At 42.2% G+C, this 21474-nt stretch overlaps 1 protein-coding gene across 1 annotated transcript in view; it reads right to left on the bottom strand.

Annotated features, from left to right (window-relative positions):
* DNAH7 (dynein axonemal heavy chain 7) overlaps window positions 1-21474 on the bottom strand; it is a 194031-nt gene that overhangs the window by 80158 nt on the left and 92399 nt on the right. The window contains exons 33-37 of the mRNA XM_084806680.1: window positions 17614-17790; window positions 15905-16036; window positions 14989-15213; window positions 11943-12140; window positions 794-949 (exon numbers count right to left, since the gene is read on the bottom strand). Of these exons, the coding sequence (XP_084662806.1) occupies window positions 794-949; window positions 11943-12140; window positions 14989-15213; window positions 15905-16036; window positions 17614-17790 (888 nt within the window). The remainder of the gene's footprint in view (window positions 1-793; window positions 950-11942; window positions 12141-14988; window positions 15214-15904; window positions 16037-17613; window positions 17791-21474) is intronic.

The raw sequence follows: 21474 nt of genomic DNA on the forward strand, positions 1-21474 counted from the left end.
ATACTTAGGATTGCGCTACATGGGTGATTTCTCACATCTGTACTCATGTATATAAATAGACATGATATATACAAATACAGTAAATATAAAATACATGTATACCATTTCACTTGTCATGAAAAGTGCTGCTTTTCCCTTTAAAAAAATGCAGATGTGACAACTGGGAAACGATCTGGGTATCCACTTAGTATGTTTTAAAGAGAAAGCAGCAATTTACATACACATGCCCCTCCATGACTGACGCGCTAGCACCAAAGCACTGACAGTGCTTGCACTAATGGTGTTGCACCAGTGTAAACCAACACTAGCGCAACATCATTAGCACTTGCTAGGTTCTTTTCACCCTGGGTTTTCCCAGTTGATTTCCCTTCATTTTTTGCTTCCTTCCTTTTCCTCTCTAATGTGCCTTGCCTTTAATTGGACTGTGTGCTGGCAGGTCCTGTTTTATTTCTTACTTTTGTGCACCTAATTCTTTTAGGCTGTAAATAAAGAAATAAATGGCAAAGGGAGAAATGGGACGGTCAGGACTGCCTGCTCAAAATATAAAAAAATCTGACACTTGGTGGAAAAGCATGGCTTTTCCCTTTTGCCGAGCAAGCATTAATGACCTTGCTCTGGCACTGGTTTACATTAGCGCAACGTCATTAGCACTAGCACTGTGACAGCATTGGGTACTGCCCTATGTGTGCATTTGTATGCAAGTATTTGTACCTAGATACAAAAACATCATTTGAGGACCTGCCATAAGTGACGTGGTAAGTCTGTGCAGACTTATTTCACTTTTAAAAGTTACCATTTTCTTCCCAAGAGGGGGACCAAAGACTCCTTTTCTCCTTTTATCAAGCTTTGACATAATGATGTTCTGAGTCTGAGCTGCAGTAGTCTGTGCTGAGAAGTTAATGAGCAGTGGTTTGTAGATTTCTTTATTTAAGCGGTTTAAGAGAAAATCCTGTAAAAATGGATTGAAAAAAGGGGAAAAGATTGAGTCACATGAGTATATAAATCTGACAGCTTATAGCCTTCTAGTAAAAGGCACAAAACCCTGCTTTTATTGCCAGTCATCTAAATGGGGTGGTTTTTCACATCAAGTTTGTGAGCCATTCTGCTTCTAAAAATGATGAGATGATAACGAATCCACAGTCATTAACATTCAGAGCTGTTTAATGAGGTTCCTGCAGAAATAAACCAGGGTGATTCAAATTTTTAGGACTCATGTTTTTAAAGATTATGATGCAATAGATCATCAACATTTTACAATATTATCACAGACATTTTAACTACTTATACTATATCATATTAATGCATGAAGTGTTTGCCTCGTTAATTAATTCTCTTGTGTATGAGCTAGTTCGGAGTTTGCCAGATGACCCGAGTTCTGTGGAGGCATCCATACTGATGGGCTTTTTATGTTTTCCTAAAATCCCAGGTGTGTAAGAAGTATTTTTGCACAAAACATTAACATCCAAAGAACTAACAAACACTGCAATAGATTTCTTCATAATTATATTTGAATATATAGCCTTGCAAGGCAGGAAACTCTATCTGTACTAAATATAGATTTAGATGTGCAATTCAGGTAGCTGAGCATTCAGGTTGAAGACCTATTTACTTCTGTTTAGTGCTACTAAATACTTAATGGTCGTGTTTTGGAGTAAGTGGATTTGTGGATAGTGATCTCGGTAAACCCAACTGTCCTCTGAACACTAAAATTAAATGGATTTGTACAATAACTTCAGTTTGTGCAACGCCATTCCAATCATTCTATAATGAGAGCATATTATCCTCAGGAAAAGGAAGGAGGCAACATCTTGAAACAGAATAGCTGAAGGGTAATTAACCTCAGTGCTATCTCCTCTCAAGGGTGAAGTGCCTACCTCAGATGCTACAAAACCAGAGATTTTCAAACCTTGTCACAGTGACCCCCGGTTTCAACTTGCATGCTGCTAGGTTGCAGCTGCAGAACATCAACTGAGGGAGCCAAAAGGTTCATGCACAACCCATGTTGTGAACTGCCCAGAGAGCTTTGGCATGCATGCATGCATGCATGCATGCATATATATATATATATATATATATATGTGTGTGTGTGTGTGTGTGTATGTGTATGTGTATGTGTATGTGTATGTGTATGTGTATGTGTATGTGTATATGTATATGTATGAATAATAACTGTACTACTGTATTTTTTGGTTGTAATTGTTGTGAACCACACAGAGAGCTTCGGCTGTTGGGTGGTATAGAAATGTAATAAACAAACAAACAAACAAACAGACAAACCAGCAGGTGTTGTAGGCTGTACAATGAAGACCCTGTGATACTGTCCCTGTACAACAGCTTTCAGCAGCCAGTGTACACTTACATTATCAGCCTACAGACAGGGTGCATAACAGTGGCCTGCTGAGCCATTTCTGGAGGCCCACAAGATCCAACTGCATCTGCTGCCGCCACCCAAAAAATCACGGTAGCACTGCCTGGGGTTCCCAAATAGTGCTAGCAAAGGAAGCCCTTCCTTATCGCTGACTTCTGATGAGATTGAAGATAAGGGATGGGATTCCCTTGCTAGTGCTAGCAAAAGAAACCCCAGGCATATGTGTGCATGTATGTGTATTTATGTGTGTGTGTATGTGTGTATGCTCACATATATGGTCCCCAGGTGCCAGCCAATGTGGCTCGCAGGGCCAAAAAGATCATGCACCCCTGGTCTACAGCCATCTTGATCTGCTGGAGGGCACTGCACAGCCTAGTCTCCCCACCCACCCCTGCTTAGCAACCATGCCTCAGTGGTACAATCTTTACACATCTTCCCGTGCCCCGGGCCCAGGTGGAGCTTGACCAAGATAAGGTGTGAGAATACTTCAGTGACGCATGGCAGCAGCCTGGACTGAACTGACTTGAAATTGCAGTATTGGCAACCCACTTCTCAGCCTGGTCAAGACAGATGAGACAGACAGACAGACATCAACCAGGCTAATACAGTTTGGGGATGAACGTACACGTCCCCTAAGAACTGCATCACCCTGCTTAAGGGCATGTTTGAGAACCATGGTCATACCTAACACTTTTCCCTCACTTCCTCCAATGTCATAAACTCTTTCAAACAGACAATGATGAAAATATACAGGAACGAGCATCTGTGATAAACAGAGATTTGATTAATAAATATATTCACACTAGCATTTTAGTGTCACAAACACACCATGGGTTTCGATCCAGGTTTAGACATGTGCAATACAGCTGGTGAAAGTGGACTTCCCTGCTGCCACCTCCTCACAGCAACCCCTCCAACCCCCTTAAAATGCTAAACAAAGTGTCACAGGGGGTTGGACTCGATGGCCTTGTAGGCCCCTTCCAACCCTACTATTCTATGATTCTATGACCCTGCTAAATGGGGTGAGCTATGGAATGGGGGGATGGGGGAACCCCAAATATCAAGCAGAGCCACCTTCTGTGAGTGGAACTCTTCCGTCCACGTCTTGAACTAATGACATGTTTATTATAATCGTAGGGGTCGCACACATCAGAAGCAAATATTGCGTTTAATACTGATTTGTATGAAATCCTATGAACTTACTCAGACATTCCACTGATGTCAGTGGGGCTAACCCCAAGTAGAAGTGCATAGGACTGAAACCCTGGTAAGTTACCTTTTTTAACCTACTTAAAACTGATGCATAAATCCTGTGTGATCCTTTGGTGCTGGGGACTCAGTATAGGACAGGGGTATAAAATGTGCTGCCTGTGGGCTGCAGGTGGCCTCTCAAGCCTTGTCTGGTTGTCCCCAGACCCCCAGCATCTGCCACTGCCGAAAAAGGGGGGAAGGGGGAAAAGTGCTCTAGGAATATGCTCTATGGTTCCTGCCATAGTAATTTCGTTCCTGGAGTATCCATGGAGCGTCCTAGTTAGGAATGCTTGAAAGTTCCTGCCAGCTTCTTTGGATGCTCTGGATGCTCTAGGAATAAGGCTTTCATGACAGGAACCATACAGCCCATTCCTAGAGCATTTTCCTCTCTTTTTTTGACAATCGGGTTGGGTTGGCTGGGAAGGGGCATCAACATCTGGTTACTATGACATGGAACAGATGCTGTTGCTGCAGCAGCAAGACCAAGATCTATTGCTGGAGGTGTGTGAGAGAGGGAGAGAGAGAGAGAATGAATGTGTGTGAGTGGTGTGTGCATATACATGTGGGCACGAATATGCATGTGCTCACATGTACAGCCCCCACCACCCCAGCAGAAATGCGATGCGGCCCTCAGAGTCGAAAAGATTGTGCACCCTCAGTATAGGACTTTGGTTTAAGGATCTGTTGAATAGCTCACTCTGCAGTCGCAATCACCACTTTTTTTGCCTTTTCTTATTCTGGTGCTTATTCTGAAGTGATACTATGTATGCTTCCAAAAAATGTTAGAATAAAAAATGACACCACCTTGCCTATGGCCATACCACCCTAAGCACTCCTGAGTCCTGATCTTGGAAGCTAAGCAGTGTTGGGCCTACTTTGTATTTGGATGGGAGACTGCCTGAGAATACTGGGTGCTTATAGGCTTAAAGCCTACGGCCATGCCACCATAAAAATAACACGACCATTATGTCAACTTAAAGTTTTTGAAGTTTATTCAAGCAGATAGACTTTCACAGACTACATACAGTGGGACAAAGCTGACCTTTGGGAAATGCAGATCAAAGTTTTTAGATTTTCAGGCTGGAACTAAACATTATAACAGATGCAGGGCTCCAGCAAAAACAGCAGCCCTGTGTCTCCTTCTCCTCTCCCAGCCCCCAAATGTTTTGGGATGTTCAGCATGTGATGCAGCATCATTGTATTGTGGGCTTCCCCATCTCTGCTTCACTTAATTGGCTGTCACTTGAGAAGAGTAGGGAAATTTGCAGTCTAAGTATATCATGACACAGTGAGTGCCCCTACACATTACCGGGGGGCAGGGGGAGAGGGGTAGAACAAGACAGGTGGCACTGCTGTAATATGCTAGCTGCTGCATTTCTGTTGGAACATCTAGTTCCAGCCTCGGTCTTGAGAAAGCATGAGACCTGCAAGTTTCTTCACATCAGCACAAATTAATATTTAATTTTTGTCAAAGATAATTCTCCAGCTAAATATATAAGCATAGCTTTGGTGCTTTCTCTGAACCTTAGGTCCCATGTTACTTATATTTTATAAGTGTGATAAATCAAAGTCACATTAAAGAGTAATTAAATAAAAGCCAATTATAGCCGTTTATTGCAAAAATAATTTTCCAGTTTAGTTACTTCATGTTAACCAGAATGAACGTATAAATATCAGATTCGGCAAAATGATTGTAGGAGGCCACTTTCTACTTTTCACTGAACAGCAAATCTAATTATGCATAACATTAATGCAAGAATTAATTGCACTAATAAAAAATCATTTACAGTGAAGGAAGGCACAAAGAAAAGTAACTTACAGGATGACAATAATTACTTAGTGTTTTTTTTTTAATAGTCATCTGATTGAGATTATAACAATCATTCTTCTAGATAAGGAGCCCATAACTTTATGTCACTTACATGGATAATGGAGTGGAACTCCAAGCAACTCTACTGAATGCCAAAACAATACTTGGAAATGTGGTAATATTTACATTTCTAAAGTTAATAACTAATATTGTGAGAGCTCTTAGCATAATTGGACAAAGGAATTTTGATTAGCATCAAATAGAGGGTTGAGCAGTTAAGAGCATAGATTTCGACTGACAGAGAGAGAGCAAAATTCCTTTCTAAATCAAACCAATGGTAACATGAATGGCCAACTTGCAATATGACTGTCACAACTAGCACAGGCAGGATGGGTTTATGGCACTCCTGGACAGCAGTAGCTTAGCCCAGGGGACTATGACATAGTCAGCCTTGCACAGCTGCCTGCTATTTCTCACTAAGCTGCTCTGTTCCACAGCTCAGTAGACCAGGGGCAAAACTACACAGTGAACTGCACACGTACTCTAGTGACCACTCAAGCAGCACTATGTCATGGTGCCCTCCAGATGTACTGGACTACACCTCCCAACGTCCGATGGCCATGGTTGCTGGTAATGATGGGTGTTGTAATCAAACACCTCTAGAGGGCACCAGCGTGGGGAAGGTTGATCTAAGACTTTGCACTTGACTTATGTCATCTTAGTCAAAAAGGCTGGCCACCAACTGTAATACAAAATAAATATTTGGAAAAGGTTTTCCACAGACTTTCTGACCACCACCACTGCCATACTGACATTTCATGGATAGACAAACACTATTATAAGACGAATACTAGCTTTAACTGACAATTTTGTAAATCCTCTGGGTGGATCACGATATGTATTATATATTGTAATGTATTCAATTTATCATTTTTTGAAAAAGAAAAGAAACACCAGTAACCCAACTTGGCAAGGGCACTTGGTATGCCCATATATGAACATTCTCTGAGATATGCTCCATGTGCACAAAAGAAGAACTCATGGGTGGTGGGAATCCCAACTCCAGTAACTCCATTCAGCCTCATCAACCCTCAGATGTTTAGTGTTTTCATTTCTGTTTTTAGTAAATACTTTTACTTAATAAAATATTAAATTATATAATGTATTAATATTTTATTAAAATATTTCTAACCTGTCCTATATCAATTGATCTCAGGGCAGTTAGAATAAACAAAACAATTCAACATCAGACCAATCCATGATAATCAGCAGCAGCCCAAGCAAACAAATCAATAACAGAGCTACAGTCTATAAGACCCGAATGTCTGGGTAAACAGCCAGCTCTTAACTTGGTGCCAAAATGAGGCCAACGTTGGCTCCAGCTGGGCCTCCAAGGGGAGGGCATTCCATCACTGGGGCACCACAGCTTTATACCACTTAATATAATAAACTCCCTAAGTAGTTCAAAATGTTATTAAGGATGGCTGTCTTTAGTGTAGGGGTGTTGTCGTTCAGTCGTTAAGTCGTGTCCGACTCTTCGTGATCCTATGGACCATAGCACGCCAGGCCTTCCTGTCCTCTGCTCTCTCTCAGAGTGTGCTCAAGTTCATATTCATTGCATCAGTGATGCTGTCTAGCCATCTCATCCTCTGCCGTCCCCTTCTCCTTTTGCCTTCAATCTTTCCCAGCATCAGGGTCTTTTCCAGGGAGTTTTCTCTTCGCATTAGGTGGCCAAAATATTGGAGCTTCAGCTTCAGGATGTGTTCTTCCAATGAGCACTCAGGGTTGATTTCCTTTAGGATGGACTGATTTGACCTCCTTGCAGTCCAGGGGACTTGTAAGTCTTCTCCAGCATCACAGTTTGAAAGCACCAATTCTTCGGCGCTCAGTCTTCCTTATAGTCCAGCTCTCACAGCCATACGTTGCTACTGGGAAAACCATAGCTTTGATTAGATGGACCTTTGTCGGCAAAGGGATGTCTCTGCTTCTTACTATGCTGTCTAGGTTTGCCATAGTTTTCCTCCCAAGGAGCCTTTTAATTTCATGGCTACAGTCACCGTTTGCAGTGATCTTGGAGCCCAAGAAAATAAAATCTGTCACTGCTTCCATTTCTTCCCTTTCTATATGCCAGGAAGTGATGGGGCAGATGCCATGATCTTTGTTTTTGTAATGTTGAGTTTCAAACCAGCTTTTGCACTCTCCACTTTCACCCTCAACAAGAGGCTCTTAAGATCCTCTTCGCTTTCTGCTATGAGGGTGGTATCGTCTGCGTATCTGAGGTTGTTGATAATTCTCCCGGCAATCTTAATTCTGACCTGTGATTCATCCAACCCGGTGTTTCTCATGATGTACTCTGCATATAAGTTAAATAAGCAGGGTGACAATATGCAGCCTTGTCGTACTCCTTTCCCAATTTTGAACCAATCGGTTGTTCCATGTCTGGGTCTTACTGTTGCTTCTTGGACCTCGTACAGGTTTCTCAGGAGACAGATAAGGTGGTCTGGTACTCCCATCTCTTTCAGAATTGGCCACAGTTTGTTGTGATCCACACAACCAAAGGCTTTAGCATAGTCACTGAAGCAGAAATAGACGTTTTTTCTGGAATTCTGTGGCTTTCTCCATGATCCAGCGAATGTTGGCGATTTGATCTCTAGTTCCTCTGCCTCTTCGAAACCCAGCTTGTACTTCCGGTAGTTCTTGGTTCACATACTGCTGAAGCCTAGCTTGTAGGATTTTGAGCATCACCTTGCTGGCATGTGAAATGAGTGCAATTGTACGGTAGTCTGAGCACTCTTTGGCATTGCCCTTCTTTGGAATTGGAATGTAAACTGACCTTTTCCAGTCTTGTGGCCATTGTTGAGTGTTCCAAATTTGTTGGCATATTGAGTGCAGCACTTTAACAGCATCATCTTTTAGGATTTTAAATAGCTCAGCTGGAATACTGTCATCTCCGCTAGCTTTGTTGTTAGTAATGCTTCCTAAGGCCCACTTGACTTCAGTCTCGAGGATGTCCGGCTCAATTTCAGTGACCACACTATCATGGCTATCAGGGACATTCAGATCTTTCCTGTATAGTTCTTCTGTGTATTCTTTCCACCTCTTCTTAATCTCATCTGCTTCTTTTAGGTCACTGCCTTCTTTGTCCTTTATCATGCCCGTCTTTGCACAAAACGTTCCCTTGAGATCTCCAATGTTCTTGAAGAGATCTCTAGTCTTTCCCATTCTATTGTTTTCCTCGATTTCTTTGCATTGTTCATTTAAGAAGGCCTTCTTGTCTCTCCTTGCTCTTCTCTGGAACTCTGCATTCAGTTGGATATATCTTCCCCTTTCTCCCTTGCTTTTCGCTTCCCTTCTTTCCTCAGCTACTTGTAAAGTCTCATCAGACAGCCACTTTGCTTTCTTGCATTTCTTTTTCTTTGGGATGGATTGAGTTGCTGCCTCCTGAACAATGTTACGGACCTCCGTCCATAGTTCCTCAGGCACTCTGTCTATCAGGTCTAATCCCTGAAATCTATTCATCACCTCCACTGTATATTCATAAAGGATATGATTTAGGTCATACCTGAATGGTTTAGTGATAGAACCGATCAACTGACCTCAGCTTCTTCAGCCTCAGTGGTTAGGGCATAGACTTGAATTACTGTGATGTTGAATGGTTTGCCTTGGATTCGTACTGAGATCATTCTATCGTTTTTGAGATTGTACCCCAGTACTGCTTTTCCCAACCTTTTCTTGACTATGAGTGCTACTCCATTTCTTCTAAGGGATTCTTGCCCACAGTAGTAGATATAATGGTCACCTGAATTAAATTTGCCCATGCTTGTCCATTTTAGTTCGCTGATTCCCAAGATGTCGATGTTCAATCTTGCCATCTCATGTTTGACCACCTCCAGCTTACCTTGATTCATTGATCTTACATTCCAGGTTCCTAAACAATATTGTTCTTTACAGCATCGGACTTTCTTTTCACCACCAGACACATCCTCAGCTGAGTGTCCTTTCGGCTTTGGCCCAGCCGCTTCACTCTTTCTGGTGCTACTTGGAAATTCCCTCTGCTCTTCCCCAGTAGTATATTGGACACCTTCCGACCTGAGGGGCTCATCTTCCGGCGTCATATCTTTTGGCCTTGTGATACGTTCCATGGGGTTTTCTTGGCAGGAATACTGGAGTGGGTTGCCATTTCCTTCTCCAGTGGACCACATTTTGTCAGAACTCTCCGCCATGACCCGTCCGTCTTGGGTGGCCCTGCACGGCATAGCTTATGGCTTCACTGCATTACACAAGCCCCTTTGCCCCAACAAGGCAGTGATCCATGAAGGGGAGTGTAGGGGTACAACTTGACAAATATGATATTTGGAGTCTCTAATGACCCCAGTGTTGAAATGCACACTGTACATGACCCAGCTGATCCCACATTTGAGAAAGAGAAGGGCTCACAAACTCTTTGCAAGAATGATACTTACACAAAAAGAATAAAATGCTTGCTGTATACTGACTGAGGAAACAATAATTTATAACCAGTAGACACTAATGGATAAATTATCATGTGGCCCAGGCTGGCCTGTATTATTTTATTATCCCAAGTGGCTGATTAATTTGAGCTGAGAGGTGAACTCTAAGATTCCTTACAATGTCAGAAAGGATGCTGTGGCACAGTGCTTCACTGGTCCTCTAACACTGCCATGCCCTCCCTTTTGCAAATGAAGTTTCAGACAGGACTCTTCAGACAAACAAAACATATACTCACTCATGCTCCTACTGCTGCAAAAGATCCTCTCCAAACACAATCTACCGACATCAACCACAACTACGTGTAGTTTCTACAATGAGTGAAATGTCAGCTCTTGTAGTAGACATAATACTCCTATGGCCCTTGTTATTATATCTCTGTCTGTCTGTCTGTCTGTCTGTCTGTGATAATTGTAGGGACCGCTGTCTCTTGATTACTCGTCAGATTATAATTGTTTTGTTTTTAAATGGTTTGTGAGCCTCTTTAGGGCCTTCATGATGAAAAGTAACATAGCAATGCCAACAGAAATAAATCACCATAGTCACCTCCCAAAGGGAGGTGACAATTAATGATTTTGTGTAACAGAAAGTCTGGAACACCTGAAGGAAAAGAAAACATAGACTGCTTCTTGTTCGATTGCCTGTTTCTGTACTTATTTATTATTTATTAAAAATATCTATAACTCGCATTTCAAACTAAAGAGGGCCCCTAAAACAATGCACAGAAACCTTTAAAAAAAACCACATCAAAACAAACCAGATTAACAACCAAGGTATCATTAAAACCTCAGGGAGGAGAATCAACCCCATATTAAAAACCATAAAAAGCTGAATGGAACAAAAAAAGGCACCACAGCCTACCTAAACTGAGCAAAGATGGGGCCAGTCTCATCCTAGGAAAGGAGTTCCACAATTGGGGTGCTGCCACAGAAAAGGCACTGTCCCACGTTCCCACCAACCCAGCCTCTCCTGGTGTTGGGATATAAAACAGGGCATCTGAAGCAGATTGTAAACTATGGGAAGGTTCATATGGGAGGAGGCAGTCTTTCAGATATCCTGGCCCCAAACTATTGAGGGCTTCATAGGTAAGAACCATCACCTTAAATTAAACCTCTCCACTCCATTTGAAATGCTAGCCCCCCCTCCTGCCCCTTGAGCTTTCAGATCATCTTACCTCTTTATACCACTCTCTTCACTGGCCTCCTCTTCAATTTATGGTTGTTGCATTTACTTTCAAACATCTCCATTGCTTCACACCTCTATATCTTTCTTCTCTTTGTTCTCTATTTGTGCCATCCCAAGACACTTTGCTGTCTGAAGTGGAGCCCAATTGGAGCACCCCACCCACCCCACTAGTGACAACACTTTAAAAAGTCTTCCTGCACCATTCAAATACCTGCATCTATTTCCCCTCCTTCATGGTGTCACCTGAAGCAGGATGCTTCACCCTGTTCCCTGTATACTCGCTCCCAAAGCCTTTGCTCTACTATAATATCTCCTAGTTAAACTTATGATTATTCTCTCTGTTCTCAACCTGTGTCCATTTTCCCTTGCAGCTTCCTATCACTGGAATTCCCTTCCACCATGCATTCATGATCCTCTTTTCACCCTGCATTTTCCCAGTTGATTTTCCTTCATTTTTTCCTTCCTTTTCTTCCCTAATGTGCCTTGCATTTAATTAGACAGTAAGTCTGTTGGCAGGTCCTGTTTTACTTTTTATTTTTGTGTGCCTAAATATTTATTTATAGGGCTATAAATAAAGAAATAAACAGCAAGGTGAGGAACAGGACAGTCAGGACTGCCTGCTCAAAATGTCTTCTATAGCAAGCTGTTGGCATGTCTCCTTACCCTACTGATATTTGGGAGAATAAGGGGAAACTGTGTCCAATGTTCAAAGAAACAAAGGGTCCAGTTTTCCTGGAGCAACCCATTTCCTTAAATCCAAACAGCTGGAATTCCCCTTGCACTTATTTAAAAGAAAATGTAAGTTTCAAGCATACTTACTATAATATATACACTCTTGCCAGTTCCTGTTGGTCCCACAAATATGGAAGGTTTTTGATGAGTTGTCAACAACTCCATTAATGAAAAATATCGAATGGTATCCAGAGTGGGGACAATTATTTCATTGAACAGCATATCTTTTGATATTGGTGGAGCTGTCTCAAGTGCTTCCACCCAAGGCTCCCATCTTCCTGCTCCCTGTTTCAAAATATAGTATCAAAATCATTAGACAGCACTGAGGTGAGAATAAAACTATCTTTCTGGACATATATTGCCCTGATTCAGTGAGATCATGCTTATCTGTCATGTCCTCTGCCCTTGATCCCCCCTCTGGATTCAGAAGGAGATGAGGCTTCATCCAGTAACCCATCATCTGCTACTCTAGGACCTTCCAAGACAAAGGATATGCTTTACCAGACTCCTTGGACTCAGAGGGCACCTGTAGCATGGAGGACACCACCTCCATGCTACAGGAGCCAGCAGCTGCAAAACTGGTCATGGCCCTTTAAGAAGTAGACAGCTCAGAGTGGGTGGAGTTAATAGCAGATCCAGACCTGCCAGCCTTCATCAGACTTCTGCATGTTGCTGAGACAACAGCTCTTCCTGGATGAGTTTTAGTCAACCCAGATATCTCCATGGTCCTGAAAGACCCTTACCTCTCCATCCTGAATAGTTGGACCGGACTCTACCTTCCTCTTCTAGTAAGAGCAACTTCTTCAAATCTCCTCCCCAGTGACATGCCTTTTTGCATCAGGAACTGTGCTTGCAAAAAGATGCTGGATGCCCACTGTGTGCTGAATTTCTGATCTAAATCTCAAGACCACACGTGCAGGGCCTAACCCATAGTCAGGGCACACCACCTGTTGAAGGAGGGCAGAACCAAATCCAAATTTCACCCAGTCTTTCTTTGGGTGAGGGTGTGGGGAGAAAGATTCAGTCCCTTGCCCGTTCCAAATAGATGACTAGCTTCAGTGAAAGTTTACATATCTGGGAAAACCAGCCCCATCCAGTTCAGGAGGCAGAAGATGTGGCGTATTTCAAACACTTCCTGAAAACGCACTGTTCACCCAGGCTTTCCCTGGCTAGTAATTAACTGAAATTAATCATGCTGCTCCATCTTACTGCTCCCTGTATTGTAATGAACTATTATTGTAGTTGGAATTGTTTTTAATAACGTATTTTAAATGTGATTTTAATATTTATATGTGAAGTGCTTCAAGATTTTATTATATTAAGCAGTAGTGAAGTATTACAATTTTTTTAAAAAATCTTCAGATTAGGGCCCAAATCAATTTATCGCTAAACATTTAACTGGGTCCATTATTGAAGGCTCATATGTTGTTGTTTTTATATATATAACTTTAGCAAGCACTTGATGATTCCTAAACATTGGGCAGTATCCTATTTGGCACTAGCACTAATGTAAATTACATTACGCTAGCGTATACTACCTCTAGCACAACGCCAATAGCATTTGCTGACATAAGAGGTTTTCTGGGGAAACCCATCACACCAGCAAACACTAGTGCCATTACACTAGGGGTAGCATGTGCTAGTGCAACGTAATTTATATTAACACTAATGCCAAACAGGATGCTTGACTATATTTATTGGGCAATTTCTGGGTTTTTTTCTCATTAGAGATGTGAAGGCTCAGAAAAAAACCAGAAAAATTCAGAAAATGTTTTTTTCCCCATTTTTTTTCCAAGGACAGTTTTTATTCTTTCCCAGAAAAATTGGAAAAATTGAACAGCTTTGGATTATGAAATATTTTCTTTTAGAATTTAAGAAGAAGTATTTATATATTGTTACCCAGCCTTTAATCCCCACAAAATGATTTCTAAAAACTATGTAATAAGAACACTTTTATAGAAAGACTAGAGATGTAAAATGCCTGGAAATAATGAAGCCATGGGGAAAATATTTTTTTAATCTTCTCTGTAAGATTCCCAGAGTAGTTAGTTCTTTCATCCCTTATTAAAAGTATTGACCTAAGTATATTTTACTGATAAACATTTATGCTCAGTTTCCCAACATGTGAGTAGAGTCACCACTGTGCATTCTTGACACTAAATGTGCAGCTTGACAGCTTGGAGCTTTTGTTCTATAGAGTCCTGTGTTTCTGATGCTGTAGCAGTCATTTAATGTAGTCTATTCAGACAATAATTACAAATTCACTGAGTTTACTTTTAAAAATTTTAAAATATACTGATAATTTTATACGAAAACTAAGTCATACATTAAACAACTTTAGGAACAGAGAGGCTGCTTTATGTACCTAAAGCAGCCCTACCCAACCTGGTGCCTCCGGACATTTTGGACTACAGTGCCTAGTATTCCTGACTATTGGCAATGCTGCCTGAGGCTGATGGGAGCTGAAGTCCAAAATATCTGGAGGTCACCAGGTTGGGGAAGGCTGTCTTAAAGCAACATAATGACGTCAGATCTGTAAAGAGTGCTAAAAAAATAAGTATTGCTTATTTTTCAATTTTTCCAAAATTTCCCATTTACCCAGGAAAAAACTCTCTTTTTTCCATGGCTTCAAAACTTCTGGAGATTTTGCACCTCTGTTCTTAATCAGCATGTTAATCGTGATTAACTTTTTGTTTCGTAGGGATAGGCTTGCAAATGCTGAAACCATAAAGTGTGAAGATAAAATTCAAATGTGTTTACTAATTTGAGGCACAAACTTAACCATTTTTAAGTTCCACTGATTGCAATGAGAAAGAGTTAAGCACTTGCTTAAGTAACTCTCTCACTGAAAGAAATGTGATTTAAGTGCTCAACTTTGGCTGAAACATGGCTTTTGTGAGCCTCTTTCTGAGGAGTGTCAAGGAGCTAATTTCACTCAGTACAGTCCATTATTTCTCCTCCTCTTTCTCGGAGTGTGATGGACTGGGAAATGCATTTCTAATAAATGGATGCTTCCCCCTCTGGCTATCAATAACTCTTCAATAAATAATATTAATTTAAGTTCAAGGCTACATTGGAAATGAATTTGTCAATTAAACTCCAGAAAATCTCTGTTTAGAATAAGCACACTCACGTCTTTGACAAACCGGTAATCATAAATTGTTCCGTCTTCTGGGTAGGGGACAGTCAAAATTTTTGCACGAAGGTGCTCAACACCACTCAACAATTTATATTTTTCTCTTGTCTCATCACTCATTGGCCCTTGAAGCAGTTCTCGCACTATCTTGTCAAATTTCAGACGATCATCTTCTTTACAGCTGGCTCCAACAGACCAGGTGAGTGCAAACACAAAAGTGCTCTGGATGGTTGCAAGACGAAACAGATGTGAAGGAACAGTTCATTAAAAACCCAACACTGTTTTGAGATTACTATGCATGGAGTAGAGGGGCCCAAGTAGATCAAAACAGTTAATTAGCACCAAAGAACAGCTGTGTAGGGGTGGGAAACACATGCAGCCCAAACCTAGAAATGCAGCACCAATCCTTTACTCAGAAGTAATTCCTGCCGAATTCAACGGACCTGACTCACATATCCTGTTTGAGGGCAACATCTAACACTGAGTGAATGGATTTCTGCTCATGCAAAAGAACTTTCCCCTCCTCCCCCTGTAGCCCCCCATGCCACCCAAATCTGCATCCTATGTGTTTATTTAAGAAAGCGGACAAGATCGTCCTCACCTAGAGAGTGCAGAGTATTGCTAATGAAGACCTGATCTTGCTGCCTGTGCAGAAGTACAGAGTCAATACCAGCTGCTGGAACCTGAGTGATCGAAATGTGTTAAAAGAAAAAAGTCCAACCCATGAATGATAATGTATCACATTTGCACCTAGGATTACCAACTCTCTTAATTTGATGACTCAGAAAGAAAAGAACTTAACAAAATTCTGGAAGTATTTATGTTGGCATCTAGCCTGTTTCATTGCTAAAGGTTCAGGGAGGTTAACTCAAACTTTAACTCCAATTCAATGCAACAAAAGGATGCTGCCCACCTCGAGCCAAGAAAAAATTTCACGGTCGGTAACAGTTTTAAGCTTTGCTTCATTGTGAAACTCATCCATCATGCAGTCCATTAGATTCATTAAAGATCGAACCAAGTTTGTGTCTGATGTAGGAGACAGTTCCTAAAAAAGCAAAGATACGCTCTCCATAGTAAATGAACTAAACTTAAAATAAATTAGTTCAATGGGCATTCATTATTTATTAAGGGAAAACATGAATTATTTACACTTATTCTGGTCAATTAAACAACACATAACTTTAAGCATGCAGGATTCCCCAGCCTTTTTGGGTCAGTGGGCACATCTGGAAATTTGACAGTGTGTCATGGGCACTCTGAAAAAAAATTGCTGACATAGTGGGGCTTGCACATTCATAAAATGGGTGCCATGGTGGGCATGACCAGTCACAGAACACTCATTGTCCCGAAATCAAACCGGTGATAGACTAAAAGAAAGGTAACTTGCTCAAGAACCTAAGTACATGGCAGAAGTGGGGTCTGAGCTCCAAAACACAAACCCGCTCTTTTGAACCAAATAAAGATGGCGCTGGAGAGCAGCCCTTTGCTTTGCAGCGTGACAGCCTCCGAGTTAAAAAAATAATAAAATAAATACATCTAAGAGCGCAATCCTATCTGGATCAACGGTTGCCTCTGAGCCCAGGGGCGACCACCTATCCAGTGCAGGGCAGGAGGAGTGGCGAGGAGCGGATCTCCTCCTCGATCCCCCCCACCCTGCTTTAACGGCTAGACAGCTGATTTCAGCTGTCTAGCTTCGGGACCTCAGAGTGTGGGAAGCAGCGGCCAGATGACACATAGGATGTGTCGTACCAGAATTTCCTACCTCCCCGCCCCACCCCCAGGAATGCCCCATTTTCGCTGCTCCATGCTCCTCTTCTGAGCGCAGAGCACGGGGCCGATCTGTGCTGCCTACAAGGCAGCACAGGAAGGGGAGGGTGTTGGTTCTCAGGGAACCAACCTATCCTATGGCCATCTAGCCACTGACTAGCAGCCACAGGATTGCGTCCTTAATAAATAAAAGAAAAAGCAGAAGAGGCAGGGAGTCTGGCAGGTGTCAAGAGAAGTGTCCATGGGCAACATGTTGGAGAGCCCAGCACTGAGGCCACAGACAGCAAAACAATAACACACTGACATCCTCAGTCCTATATCTCTACATTCTTTCCTTACTACTTGGTGTAAGAAATAATGTTAACAATAATAACACAGATGGCAGGAACAGTATTAGAGACTAATATAGTTCCACTGAAATAATCAGCACTGAGTGCTGACAGATGACTAGGGACTAAGTTATGTAATTGTAGGACAGGACAGAAGCTAAAATCTTGGCTCTGCTTCCGTCAATAGTAAGACTGCCATAAATATCTCCTAGAATGTAATACATAAATAGGAAAGGTCCTCTGAACAAGCACCTAAATATCCACATTTTGAAGAAAAACAAAACATCTTGTGACCATGATGTGATCAATGCAGCTACCTTGCTGAAGCTAAGAAGGTTTGAGTTTGGTCAGTGTCTGGATGGGAGGCTGCCTGGGAACACAATGTATGCCGCTTCAAGCTCCAGGATGGAGGAAAGGTGGGATATAAATGTATTACATAAAATACATAAAATACATAAACAGATAAAATGAACAGGCAAAATCCAGGAAAACAATTTTCATTTCATAAAATCAGTCTCTACCTTACCTTTGTACACTTTCTAATAAACTCAACAGAAAGTGGGATTATCCTGTCAAACAAGCTTGCTATAAATTCTTTATGCAAAGCAGTGACTGTGGGTGGCATCAGATGTAACCAGGACAGCATCAGTGGTCTCCAGCCTAACATATGAGGTTCCATGTAGACCATGCCACATCTAGAAACCTGGAGAAGAAGGAAACATTTTCCTATAGTAATGATGGACAACGTTTTAGGTGGCTTTTTATGCACTGAAATGAACTTTCCCTAACCTGAAGCTCTCCCAGTGTTTTGGACTGCAACTCCCATTAGTCCCATCCAGCATGGGACTAATGCTGGGAGCTGTAGTCTGAAACATCTGGCGAGCACCAGCCTGGGGAAGGCTGCTATATATTCTTCACAGAAGAATTATGCCAATCACTGCGATGTATCCAATGTTAGTCATACTTAGAGTAGAGCCACTGAAATGAATGGGAGTTAAGTTAGACTAACATTGGATACAGCCAATAATCTCAAAAATAATTTGGCTCAGCTGGCCCCACAGAAGATTATGGAATCACACCCTAGGGATACCCATGTAAGCAGTTCTTTCTAGCATGCTTAGTCTGGGCCTAACTGAATTCTTATATTTTCATAAGACTTGTGAAAGCTGCCTTGCATCTTCTAAGTCTGACCTGAACAAAAGTTAGTTGACAATTGCATAAGTCACAAGTTATCCTGTTCTATGTAACTTTTTTTTTAAAGGAACTACTGAAAAATGAAGACAACATTAAAACAAATCCTACAGATCAAAAAAGGCTGCATTTAGCTTAGCTTACGCATCATACATAATCAGGCTAGTAGACACAGGATATGTGCCCCAGTTTTAAAAAGCCAGGCAACAGAAAGTCAGAGCTCTGTAAACAACCTTGCAACAGACACTGTTACAAACAAAAATAAATCTTTCAGAAAGTGGGAATCCAAATGAGAAAAACAAGGAACTGGAAAAGCCATTATATAAAATAATAAAAGCTAACAAGAACTTGGCATGGTGATTGTAAATACACTTACTCAGAAACGTCCCAATGATTTCAAGGAAATTAACTTTCAAGCAAGTGCACTTAGGAAGCAAGGTGTTGTTTTTAAGGCATAAATAGAAAGCTTGCAATTGGCAGAACAATTAGATGATTATTGAATTCTTTTAGATCCCTGTCCCAAGTGGCTTACAATCTATAGTTCAGCACAGGAGAGATAACAAAAGAAAGGGAGGGAAGTGGAAGTAGGTCTAAACAAGGGAAGGATACATGTTTATTATAGTTATACTACTTAGGTTTAGTTACAGTACAGCCTGGGGACTAGAGGGTTGTGTTAAAGAAAAGGTGGTTTTTGAGGACGGATTTGAAGGAAATAAAGTGGCATTCTGCAGATGGTTCTATCAGTTAGCTTCGGGCATAAAAGAGCGGGGAGGGAGAAAGGGTATTGCAATTTGACACTGGAGGGAGGTGGAGCTGGAGAAGCAAAGGTCACAGACAGGGCTATACCTGGATACAAGACAGGAGAGACAGAGGGGTAAATGCCATGGAGGGCTTGGAAAATAAGGACGAAGAGATTATGCAGGATCCAGGAGCAGATAAAAAGATAAAAACCACCACTAAGATTCTCAGTCCACCTCTGTAACCTACTGCAACAACACCACATCTCAAGGGAGGGATTGGTTAACTTCTCACAGGCTACCATATTCTCCTGACAGTAGTTCAGGTCCTGGAGCTGTCAGGATTCCCTTTTGTCACCGTTGAACTTCAAAAGCCAAATCAAAAACACAGACAAGAGGCTTCTATCCATGGCTCTTTAATCTTTTACTTCAATGGGTCATTCAGATGCAAATTGTCAGTAACTCACAGTCTACAAAGGAAAAGCCTTCAGGGAGTTCAAGGGGAAGCTACGAAGGTTGAAAGTTGCCCACCGTTTGAGAAAAGGCGGGCATGCTAATCTAACTTAAGGGGTGGGGGGGATCTCCCTCTATCTCGTGAGGTCTCTACGCGTAGCTGTTCCCGCCAGGCCAATCGGCCAGGTTGCCTAAGCTCCACCCCTGCCATCTCTCTCTTGGCTCTGTGTCTGAGCTTGGCATCTAAGAATTCAGGCTTCCAAGCCCCACCTCTCCCTGTTCGCTATCTCTCACAGGGGTGTGTGAAGAGAGGCCCCCTCCGTCCAGCTGGGCCTTTGAAGCCTGAAGAGTCTGTCTCTCCCTGTCTGGAAGAGTCTGAGAAAGTTCCTCCCTCACGTTTTGCAGTTCCTCTTCGGAATCTGAGCTACTCTGCCACTGCCTATGCTCAGAGGCACCCCTGACAGGAGCAATCTGCCACTCTGATGGATAGTCAAGCACTATAATAATGAAGTTGACATCACAGGAAGGGTTTTACAGGTTTGGTTTGGTACGCATGTGCTCATTGGTATGAGATCATCAACAGCATTGTGGGAGAGATGGATTAGCACATCTGCTTCCTCAAAGATCCCTTGAAGGGGCATGTTGGCAGTGGTCATTTGCCTTTCCAGAAAGTGCATGATATAGCACTGCATATATTCCCACTTATCCAATTCCTGAGTCTGGGAATTGGGTAAGCAAACCTGTCCTGGATGGGGTTGGACTCTCCCTGGAGCAGATGCGTAGCTGGGAGTACTCCTAGAACCATTCCTGTCACTGGAGCCCCAGGCAGACTCCGTGGCCCGGAGTACTTGAGGCCAGCTTCAGCTGATCCGCCAGCTATGGCCTTGCCTGGGCAGAGGCCACAGTAGTGCACGCACTGGTAACTTCCTGATTAGACTACTGCAACACACTTTACATGGGGCTGCCCTTGAAGACGACTCAGAAGTTGCAGCTAGTGCAAAATGCAGCAGCTAGACTGTTGATCAGAACATCGTGTAAAGATCAAATAACACCAGTTTTAAAGGAATTGCAGTGGCTGCCAATACACTTCCAGTCAGAATTCAAGGTGCTAGTGATGACATTTAAAGCCCTAAGTGGCTTGGGACCTCGATATTTGAGGGAGCACCTCTCCCTATATATGCCTGTCCAACGACTGAGAACTGTTGCAGGGGCCCTCCTCTGTGTCCCACCAGTGCGAGATATACACTATGGTGGGATATGAGAGAGGTCCTTCTCTGCTGTAGGACCTGGGTTATACAATGGCCTCCCCTTGGAGGCCTAATTGGTGCAGACATTGGTTTCGTTTTGGCACCAAGTTAAAATACGGCTTTTCACCAAAGCCTTTGAAGGCTAATTGAATTCAGACCCCAACTGAAAGTTGCATACTGTTTCAACTGTTTTACTGTTTTAGATTTTCTAATTGGCATTAGCTTGTTTAATGGTTTAATATGCTTTTAGCTGTTTAAATTATTTATTGTTTTATACTGTGGAAATTGATTTTATTTGTATGTTGCCCTGAGATCTTAATGAGATAGGGTGGGATACAAGTTTGTGTGTGTATGTGTGTGTGTTGTGTGTGAAGACGCATCGTTTCTTTTCCTTTCTGTGAACAATCTTTTTAACTGTACCTTGATTAAATTTGGGTGGGATCATGGAGGGGACTACCTAAAGCTGTTTTGGTGGGCAGCTGACCATCCCTGGCTCAAAGTACAAGGTATCAATGCCCATGTAAGGGCCTAAGTGGTCCCCTGGTCAAATGCTGCACAGCAGCTGCCACTGGGGCTGGCTGAGACAAGAGCACCAGCGCGCTAACCAAACTCATTAAGCAGGGCTATGCTATGTGTGATTGGCTTTTTGTGGCTTCCAATGGCCCTTGAGTAATGGCTTTCAGTGAAATCCTGAATTGTCATGGAAGGGAGAAGAATGGCAGATCTGGTGGCAAATACAGCAGGACTAGATAGTTCTGC

The sequence above is a fragment of the Heloderma suspectum genome, chromosome 1 (assembly GCF_057233095.1).
Source record: "Heloderma suspectum isolate Gila_16-S chromosome 1, 16-S_ref, whole genome shotgun sequence".
Taxonomy (NCBI): Eukaryota; Metazoa; Chordata; class Lepidosauria; order Squamata; family Helodermatidae; genus Heloderma; species Heloderma suspectum.